General features: G+C 40.2%; 1 protein-coding gene across 1 annotated transcript in view; it reads right to left on the reverse strand.

Annotated features, from left to right (window-relative positions):
- The window catches only part of NAA11 (N(alpha)-acetyltransferase 11, NatA catalytic subunit), a 9,273-nt gene extending 2,729 nt beyond the window's left edge, over window positions 1–6,544 (reverse strand). Inside the window, exon 1 of the mRNA XM_010845901.1 lies at window positions 5,840–6,544. Within this exon, the coding sequence (XP_010844203.1) occupies window positions 5,852–6,541 (690 nt within the window). The 5' untranslated portion in view covers window positions 6,542–6,544 and the 3' untranslated portion in view covers window positions 5,840–5,851. The remainder of the gene's footprint in view (window positions 1–5,839) is intronic.
- Window positions 6,545–11,179: the final 4,635 nt, after the last annotated feature.

Consider the following 11,179-nt stretch of genomic DNA (forward strand, 5'->3'; position numbering starts at 1 on the left):
GCATATAATACAAAATGTTATTTTTGAAAAAAAGTGTATTTGCTGTCATGGAAGATGTGGGAGAATAGGCCAGAAAGTCTATCATCATTACCTTTTTTAATTTGTTTCAAACACTGTTAAAAGAGGCATGCAAAAGAAGTTATATAAAAACCAATTCTATAGTTCTTTTAGTTTTCTCAGTAAATATTGCTTGATACAATTAAGACGTTAAGATAAAATATGAATATTATTAGTCCTTAACTTATTAGCTTATTAAGTTCAAATTCTTACACTACTGGGATTACTTAAGACAGGCAATGGCAGCCTGAGAAATAGGTTAATTGTTGACATGACTTTTCGAGAACAAAACAGAATTTTATGACGTGGAATTAAAAAAAAATCCTATGATAGTCTGAGGACTTCAGTCTTAGAACAGCACTGCAGAATATTTCAGGAAAGCTCTTTGAACCAGAGCCATTCACAGAATAACTGTTGTTACGTCTCTTCCTTACCTCTTCCACCATAGAGCTCCTTAGCATGAAGGGTGTAACATTTAGGAAAAGCCTCTGTTTTTGTCAGTTACCTCTAACAAAGTTGGTATTTCAGTCATCCTAAATATATACATGGCACACTGACTGAAAAGTGACATTGTTAGAGATTATAAATAATTCAACAAATGATATCTATCTGATTAGTATTTCAAAACAATATTTTATCTCTTCCCACTTCCCCTCCCCTCTTTATCTTTATACAGTGCAGCAGCATTTGAAATCTATGGTTTCTGGCATATCTGGGGTAAGGTTATACTAGGAATTTACCAGACCTGTCAGTCTCTTACTTTCTTCCATATTTCATTATATCATTCCAGTTATAATTAGTTGTCTGGTAAAATTAAGAACAGTCTATTTCAGTGAATGCTCATGTGAACATTTAACAACTTTTTGTTAGGATGACAGCTTAGCGACAGAAAGAATAGACCAGAAAGGGAGAGTCACTCAAGTAACCTTGGTTAACTCAATATTGCCAGCTCAATGGAAAATTCTAAGATTCTGCATTTTTTCCCTTTTTGTTATTAATCATCCACATATTTCTTGTCAGGAGCATCAATTTGATGGCATTCCTGCCTTAACTAGCATGTTTTGAACTGACCTGTCTTCATTGCTATGGCTCCTTAGAAACTCTGCTGTTGACGAGCATTGATTCAGCTGAATGCTTTGACATTCAGCTTGTCAGTGAAAGCTATTTTAATCATTAAGATGCATCTCCCTTCCAAGGCTGCAAACTGTTGCTGCTCATACACAACATTCTATCACTTGATTACTGTGGAGAAGAAAAAGAGGCTGGATGGTTACTATCACTGCAGTTTGAAAGCAAAAATTTATAGAATAAGTAACTGTGTGTGAAGCATTGGGCTAAGCAATTTTCAGGCATTGTCCACTTAATCTTCACCCTGGTGGAGTCCCAGCATCTGAGTTTGCATCCCTGTTTTCCACTTACTGTCTGAATGACAGGCACTTCTCATCTGTAAAATGGAGCAATGCATTTTTCATGTGTGTGTGTGTGTGCCAAGTCACTTCAGTCATGTCTGACTCTGTGTGACTCTATGGATTTTAGCCCGCCAGGCCTCGCTGTCTGTGGGATGGATTCTCCAGGCAAGAATGCTGGAGTGGGTTGCCATTTCCTCCTCCAGGGGATGTGCCCAACCCAGGGATCGAACCTGCATCTCTTATGTCTCCTGCATTCGTAGGCAGGTTCTTTACAACTAGCACTACCTGGGTACCTACTTTAGAGGGATTTTAGGAGGATTAAGTGAGACAATTCACAAGTAGTCCCTATAATCGTACCTCTGACACAGTGTTCTCACAGTGTTCTCAGTGACTTTTATTACCATTTTGTAGAGGAAGACATCCGGTCTCCTTCACCAGCTGCCCTATTCACCATCATTTCTAAATCTTCTAACTCTGTCTCCATTGCCCAGACACAAAATAAGATAAGGGAAAATGAAAGGTTATCTCTTTCAGGACTTTCTTCTGTAGGTATTCTAACTCCAGTTCCACAGGGGGAATGCCACAATTGTGGCTGGATAATACTTCTGTTGTATTAACCTTTTAATTTTTGTCTCTATTCTTTCTTTCCTCACAGAAGTCTTTTCCCATTCAGGCAGCTAAGTGTATGTCCTAATAAACCCTTGCTGAATGGGACAAAGGTGAGGGATGGTAAATGCAGCTTTAGACAATTCAGGGGATTTCCATGTAGAGGGGTCAATTCTTCCAGGCTTTAACAAGAGGCATAAAGGCAGCAAGGTGGCAGGGTCCCAGTGTCCCATGCCGAGGTTTGTGCAGAAGACATGTGTGTCGTGTGACTAAGCAGACAGCTCAGATAGCCTGGCAGAATTTTCTGTGCCATGTTATGGAGAGGGAGGGGGCAGCAGAGAGACCCCAGGCTCCTAGCCGGGCATGGAAGCAGAACTTCTCAAAGTCCAGAGCACCACTGGGGTGGTTCCCACTATTGCAGAAATGATGTTGTGTGGTTACCAGAACTCATTCCTTTTCCTCCCAGGCATACAACTACACTACACTATCTCCCCTGCAGGTAGTTAGGAAAATGAGACTGACTTTTAACACCTAGATAAACCTCCATGTGTATTATCTTCCCTTATCTGCAAGTTGAATGTATATGAACAAGTGGAGGACACATGATTCTAGAAAATGGCACTGTATCAGGGGTTTTTAGCCTGGGATCCATTAACTGAATTTGGGAGAACCATGAACTTGGATTTGGAACAACAACAAAAAATTCTGGATTTTCACTAGCCTCCAACTGAAATTTAGCATTTCCTTCAATTATGAATATAGGCACTAAGGCACAGTAGTGTGTTACAGACCTTGTGACTTTATCACCAATACAAATCACAGGTTTTCATATTACACTACAGCTGCTGGAGGTATCTCCAAATTGCATTTACACTCAATTTTCCTTTAAATACATAAATAACACAAGACCCTGATGCTGGGGAAGATGGAAGGCAAAGGAGAAGGGGATGGCAGAGGATGAGATTGTTAGATTGCATCACTGACTCAATGGACATGAATTTGAGCAAACTCTGGGAGACAGTGAAGGACAGGGAAGCCTGGCATGCTGCAGTCCATGGGGTGGTAAGGAATCAGACACGACTTAGTGACTGAACAACAAAATAAGTTTATTTTAAAATAATTTGATAACAGTATTAATAAAAATTGGTTTCCTTTGCAATCGCACAGATTTTCAAGCCTTTAAAAGGCAGTTTTCGAGGTGTCCTTAGGTTTCACCAGATTCTTAAACAGGGCTAAGGAGCAGATAAGAGTCCTGAATGACTTCATGGAGAAGGGCCTTTCTTTTCCTCTCCCCTCCACATCCCTACCACATCGCTGACTCATACTGGACCGTGATGTGAGAAAATGTGTGTTACTGTTTTCAGTTATTGAGATTTGGAGATTAATTTTTAGAACAACTAGCCTACGCACATTAATACCCTTGCTACCAAAATTGCCCAAACATGGCAGAGAACACCTGAGACCTGAAGAGGACTCTGACTGGAAAGGACCCAGAAGGGGCTCATAAGGACCAAAGATTAGATGGAGCCAACGGAGCTGTCACAGCAGGTTCCAACATGGAAGGACACTGACGCTAAGTACAGGGAACACCTCTTTCATCTTAGAAATAAAGTCCGATTACAGTAATATAAAGAAACATTTCAGTTATTCCTGAATTTGGACACTGAGATTTATAACTGCCACACAATAATTTTCTTACAATTATTTATTATTTTCTCTTCCCCTGCTAAAGTGACAGTTATTTTTGTTTCTCATATCAGATATTAAGCAATCTCCAATTATCTTTGCTTACTTAAAATCTTACTCAGGTATACTATAACAACTGAAGAGAAGCTGATAACCACAAAGATAAGATGCTATATAATGTAAACATCAGCCTGTCCTAATCACTGGTGTATACCAAGCTCCAAGTCTCATGCCACGCATATACAAATTTTTACCAATGAGTAAATGAATCCAATGGCATTTAATTATATGCAGTGTGTCACTCATAACTGGACTTTGTTATGTGAAAGTTGCTGCCTTTTTCATATATAAGGGTAAGGTGACTAGAAGTTAAAGCTTCTAAATTGACCCTTCAAATTGTTAAGGTGTTACAACGTTCTTTAAGGGAAATTAAATAGTCTTTTAAAACTACTTTTCAGTGACTGATTAATGGGTAGTATGAAGAACAGTAATTGTTTTGTTCTTTGACTTTTCATGTTGATTTTCACACATTATAGAGTGAAAAAAACAGCATAATACATCCCCCAAGTACCCATTACCCAACTTCAACAATTATTACATGTCGTCATTCTTATTTTTTCTATTTCCCCCTCCATGACCTCTTTTGTGTGTGTGTGTGTGTGTGTGTGTGTGTGATTTTGCTGGAGTATTTTGAAGTAAATCCAAGGCCTCATATTATTTCAACTCTAATTACTTCAATATATATCCGTAGAAAAGACCCTGATGCTGGGAAAGATTGAAGGCAGGAGAAGGGGATGACAGAGGATGAAGTGGTTGGATGGCATCACCGACTCAATGGATGTGAGTTTGAGCAAGCTCCGGGAGTTGGTGATGGACAGGGAAGCCTGGCTTACTGCAGTCCACGAGGTAGCAAAGAGTCGGACACGACTAAGCGACTGATCTGAACCGGTATCTTTAACAGATGAGGGCTTTTTAAAACAATACTACAATATCATTTAGCTCACTTAACCAAATTATTAACAATTCCTTAATAGGATACAATCTGTGTTCAAGTTCTGCCTAGTTGTGTCAAAATGTCTTATATTTAGTTTGTTTAAACCAAACAACCTCCATAACAGTTGTATATGGTTAGTATACCTCTACAGCTTGTTTTAACAGATAAATTCCTCCTCTCTTTTTAAAAATGACATTCATTTGTTGGAGAAACCAGATCATTTGTTCTGTAGAAATTTTCTCATTCTGGATTTGGCTGATTGAAATTTAACATGTCCCATGTTTTTTTTTTTCCTTAAAAAAAATGTTAGATCCAGGGTCTTCTTTGGATTCAAGATACATTTTATACAGACACACAATATTTTCTTTGGGCAAGAATATTTCATAGCTGTCACTGTGCACCTCCTATTGGATTAGGAGGCACATAATATTTGTCTCCCTTATAGTGATGCTCAACCCTGGGTTGAGAAGATCCTCTGAAGGAGGGCATGGCAACCCACTCCAGTATTCTCGCCTGGAGAATCCACATGGACAGAGGAACCTGGTGAACAGTCCATGAGGTTGCAAAGAGTCAAACACCACTGAGCAACTAACCACAGCACAGCACATAGTGATGCTACACTTGACCAGTGACTTCAAGTGTTGCTAGCTTGATCCATCATTGCAAACAGTCCCAACTCTCACCTAATGGCATCATTCATTGATGACAACTGCCTGATCTATTGTTTCAAGAGTTTCAAAATGGCAACTTTATAATTCTAGCATTCTTTCTGCTTTTATTAGCTGTCATTCTATAAAGAAGAAATTTATTTCATAAACTATGTGGATATTCTGAAATACAATTGATATCGAAGACAGGATGTTGTTTATTTTACTGAATTTAATCTACTTTCAGCATGGAATCCTATTAACTTCCTATGATGAGCAATGAGTTTCCCCCAACCCACTCTACACTCCTATCCAAGGTCAACAGGGTGTTTTCACAGTGAAATCCATTGGGGCTAGAATGGGATGGACTCCGGCGACCCAAGTATGGTGCAGGAATTCAGGGGAGATAGGAACTGGGTCGAGGAAGTGAGAACACTTACCTTAAGCAGGCTCTAGGAGGTGGAGTTGGAGTCTTCTGAACTGTCCTGGGCATCGGGGCTTTCCGTGGATTCACTGGGTTCCTTGCTGTCACTCCCGCTACCATCAGTGGCCGGGTTCTTCTCTTGACAGGCCATTTTAGAACCAGGAAGTGTGCTACCCTGGGTCTCTTGGTTCTCCCTGGAGCCCAGCACCACATACCCGCCCTTCTTCAGCTGTAACTGCCTCCTCAGCTCATCTGCCATCTGCGACAAATCCCGCTTCATAGCATAAGCATCTTCTCCATCTGCATAATATCTGGGTTCCACCTCACTAATCTGAAAGTTAAGAGTGTTAGAATAGAGGTGCAAGGCTGCCCGGTTACTCTTCCTGACGTGCAGGGACACGTACTTGGCGCTAAAGTTCTCAATCATGGCCCTGGAGGCCTGGTCCATAAGCTTCTGGGCTAGGCCCAGGCGCCGGTGGGAACGCTTCACAGCCAGTGAGGTTATGTGTCCGTGAGGGACATCATCTGGGTCTTCCTCCATTTTGGCCAGGACGTAGCCCACAATCTTCCCGTCCTCGTCCTCAGCGATGTAAGAGAGCTGGGGCCAAGAAAGGCCATGGTAGAAATAGTATTTCATCTGGTAGTTCTCGGGAAGGCAAAGGAGGTTGCAATGTTGCATGTTCATCAGGTCGTCTGGCCGAGCATTGCGGATGTTCATGATGGCGGCAAGCAGCGAGCCAGTTCTGACGGAGGAGACTGTGAGAAAGGCTACAGCCGCCAAGCCCTGTTTGCCTTGGTGGAGTTTGAGTCCATGGGGCGGAAGCTGCCGGGCTGGCGAGTGCGGAGACTGGTTGGCGGGAAGGCGGGATGAACAGCAGACGGAAGGGGCGGTGCTAAGTGCTTCCGGAAGTGCGCACCTAGTCCCAGCCAATGAGGTTTTTCACTTCACTGTGCATGTGCGCACGCGTGGCTTAGGGGGTGGAGCAGTAGAGTTCCTTATGACCTCAATGATTTTAATACAATGTTTAATGTTTGATCTGTTGCTGACATTATTCTCTTATTTGTTCCAGCTGTAACTTTTTAATTTGGATATATCTGTATAAATGTTCACAAACTGGATAAGCCCATGTAACCAGAGTTTAGAGCAAGAACTAGAACATTTTGCAATTGCAAGCACCCCAGGACACCTTGACACCACCCCTTTCCAGTTCTCCCTGTCCCATGTCCCAAGTGTAACTATGACCTAGATTACTAACCGTCTTTATATACATGAACTCACAGTGCAAACACTGTTTTTGTATCTCCCCCCACCCCCACCCCCACCCCCACGAGCTTCCCTTGTGGCTCAACTGGTAATCCGTCTGCAATGCGGGAGACCTCAGTTCGGTCCCTGGATTGGGAAGCTCCCCTGGAGAAGGGAAAGGCTACCTGCTTCAGTGTTCTGGCCTAGAGAATTCCATGGACTGTATAGCCCATGGACTCTCAAAGAGTCGGACACGAGTGAGCGACGTTCACTCACTTTTTTCCCCACTCAATACTTGTTTCAGCTATCTAGTTGTGTATAGTTGGGAGTTCCTTATACTTTTTCTTGTTTTATCTTCCATTGCTCCAAAATATCACAGTTCATTCACCCATTGGACTGTTGCTGGCCATTTATATTATTTTTAATTTGGGAATGGTATGAATAGTGTAACAAAATGTTTCGGAGCATGTTTTTTGTTGACACCTGCACATTTACCTAGGACTATAATTATTGGGTCAGAACAGACTGTGATGTTCAACTTTTGTATAAATACTGCCAAGCCTTTTGATATGGTTGCTGTACATTTTCATCAACGTTTGGTATTTCCCCATCTTTTTCATTTTAGCCATGGCATAGTGGGGTGGGGGGCTGGAGTGGAGTGGAGGGGCGGTTGGGTGGGGGGTGGTGGGAGGGTGGTAGTATTATATTGTTTTTTATTTTGCATTTATCTAATGAAGTTGAGCACCTTTTTTACATGCTTATTAGTCATACATTTTTTCTGTGAAGTGGTTGTTCAAGTCTTTTTTTTTTTTCATTTTTCTATTGGGTTGTGCATATTTTTCTCAATATTAAAGAGTTTAAAAAAATATATATTATGAATATAAATCTTTTGTCAGAGATATTTATAATGAATAGCATCCTCCCCTATTGGTTGATTTTTCATTCTCTTGTTATTTCTGACATCAAGTAGGAACTTTAACACTGTCTAATTTTCCACTTTTAAAATTTCATGGTTAATGCTTTCCATGCCCTGTTTAGGAAACTTTGTTAACTCCAAGGTCACAGAGACACTCTTCTGTGTTTTCTCCTGAAAGCTTTATTGTTTCACATTTTAGGTTTAGATAGGCAATCTATGTGTATATGTTGTGAGGAAGAAGTTCAGCTATTTTTTGCTTGCATGGATATTATATCCATCTAGCACAATTTATTGAAAAAAGTCACCTTTCCTCCACTGTGTTGCATTCCTGCCTTTGTCATAAATCCTAAATTGCATTTCTAAATAGACTTAAAAATTCTTATACAACCTTGATGTAGCAAGATTTGGGAGTACTTAATAGTGCAAAGAAGTCACATTTTATTAGTACCACTTGCATGTAACATGACTATAAGCCTTAGAATTATCTATGTACCTTATACAATCTTCCTTTCCCATTTCCTGGCATATCATTACCTGGACACTCAAACATTAGAATGTATTCTGTTGTGATTAGGTAGTCTCTTTTCTTATAGGTCATGGTTATACTCTAACTTATCTAGAAAATGTGTGCAGCATTCTTTCCAATAAGGATTCATACTCATTTACTAGTTAAAGTAATCTGGAGCCATGTGGTTTGTGTAACATAGCTTGAATAACTACTATTTTTTGTTGTAATTTAATAGTTGTGTTTTATTGATAAATTTTTAAGATTTATTATAATATTTTACATCCTTGATGTTTTAAGTGACTCTATCCATTGAAAAATTACTTCCTGGTATTATTTCTGTTCATAAATTTCTCTTTTATGTTATACCTCAGTCTGTGAACAAGGATGTTTTCAGATGACCTATCTCTAAAAGCATAATGCAGAGAGTCTATAGTTCTTCTGCAATAGGTTCTTCCTAAAAAACATGGACTACCAGAATTTGAGTTCCTTGTGTTCTTCTGTAGGAACATTGTATCTTTACTGGACTTGCTAAAGTATAGGCTTGAAAAATGGGGCAGGTGTGACAAAACAGATCAACTAAGAAGAACTCAGAACTCACATATCAATTATGTATCCATCACTTGTGTTGTCATTACTTTTGTTCAGGGCTTCCTTGCTGGCTGGTGGTAAAGAATCTGTCCGCCAATGCAGGAGATGAGGGTTCAATCCCTGGGTCAGAAGATCCCCTGTACAAGGAAATGGCAACTGATTCCAGTATTCTTGCTTGAGAAATCCCATGGACAGAGGAGCGTGTTAGGTTGCAGTCCATGGGGTCGCAAAGAGGCGGACACGACTTAGCAACTGAGCACATGTGTACATACTTTTTTTTTACCTTTTTCATTCCATAGGCCATGAAAGCAAGAAGAAGAAGGTCTTTGGGCCTGTACAGATGTGAGAAGAAGAGGCACCCTATGAGTCAGTAAATTTTGTTTGTTATTTTGTTTAATCTTGAATCTGAGAGGTAACAACACAAAGTTTTCAGAGGCAACTAGTTGGATCCAGAAAGTGAAAGTGGCCGTTGCTTTGGCTGTAGTGTGAGCCAAAGCATTTCCCTGTGCAAGTCATTTAGAGAACAAAACCCTTTATGGCAGCAATATGATAATGTATAGGAGGAGTAGTAGTAGTAGCAGTAATGCTCAGTTGTGTTTGGCTCTTTAGGACGACATGGACTGTAGTCTGCCAGGTTCTTCTGTCCATGGGATTTCCCATGCAAGATTATGGGAGTGAGTTGCCATTTCCGCCTCCTCCAGAGGATCTTCCAGACCCAGGAATCAAAACTGCATCTCCTGCATCTCTTGCATTGGCAGGCAGATTCTTTACCACTAGCACCACTTGGGAAGCCATGATAATGTATAACAGATCATAAATGAACAAATAAATGTTTTTATACTTAGGTGATGAACTCTTGTTTCCTTCATTGTCCATAACCATAAATAAGACCAAAAATAATAAATTCAGTCATGTGGGTAAGCAAGAATAGACAATAAGGAGGAATTTCTACTTCCCCATATTGCTGCATATTCTAAACCCACCTTTTTCTGGCCATTGACAGGGCATATCTACCTAAAGTATGAGGTAAATAGTTTGGGGGATAAAAAGGTTTTGCAGTTAGTAATGGGTTTGAACAGTGGGCAGGGGCTGTAAGACAGTCATGAAACTCCACTTGTATTGAAGTGGTAACAAACAGGTTGAGTTTAATATGAGCCCAGCCTTCTCTATTTGCAGAGAAGAATAAAATTGCATATTTTAAAGACACATTAGAATATGTCTTTAGGAATGCTGTGACCCTGTGGGGAATAGCTAAGTCAAAGAGATCTGGACAGAACTGACTCATATTAATGAGTGGGCCAGTCTTTGTCTTCATGAAGCTGTGTTCATACCTAAAATAGTTTCTTTTTCCTCACAACAAAAAATATATAGACTTACATTACCAAGAACACAGTTCTATGTTTCTCTACAAGATTTGTTTAAATCAGAAAAAAGACTATTTGGCTTCTTGTGACAAAGATCATGGCTCTAGGATGTTCATTTAAGCACGATGCAATAGAAGCTTTGGGCTTCCGAGGTGGCGCAGTGGTAAAGAATCCACCAGCCAATGCAGGAGATGCAAGAGATGGGGGTTTGAGCCCTGGGTTGGGAAGATCCCCTGGAGGAGGAAATGGCAACTCACTCCAGTATTCTTCCCTGAGAAATCCTATGGACAGAGGAGCCTGGTGGACTATAGTCCATGGTGTCACAAAGAGTCGGACATGATTGAACACTCACATACACACAAATAGAAGCTTTGAATAGAAGCATATTTGATATGCTATGTAAGCAATAGCTAAATATATCTAAGAGGGTGGACATTAGTGAAATTCAAGTGAGTCTTGGGACACTGAAATTAATTTTTATCCTAAAAGATGACCTCACTCCTATTGGTATAAACATGTCATGTCCTAAGTAATGAATCTGAGACAGGTGTCACCATGCATTTTTAGAGGCTTTATAACATACGGTCTACAAAAGTGGTAAGATTTCAGTGAAGGAGTAGCTAACAGGTCATCAACATCTTGAATAAGGGCAGAATTTCCAGTATGTAAAATGTTATCCAAATCCCTTTCTGAATGTGGAAGATCAAGCAAAACCTTTCAACATCATCTCAAGGAAT

This window comes from Bison bison, unplaced genomic scaffold (assembly GCF_000754665.1).
Source record: "Bison bison bison isolate TAMUID 2011002044 unplaced genomic scaffold, Bison_UMD1.0 scf7180017864228, whole genome shotgun sequence".
Classification (NCBI taxonomy): domain Eukaryota; kingdom Metazoa; phylum Chordata; class Mammalia; order Artiodactyla; family Bovidae; genus Bison; species Bison bison.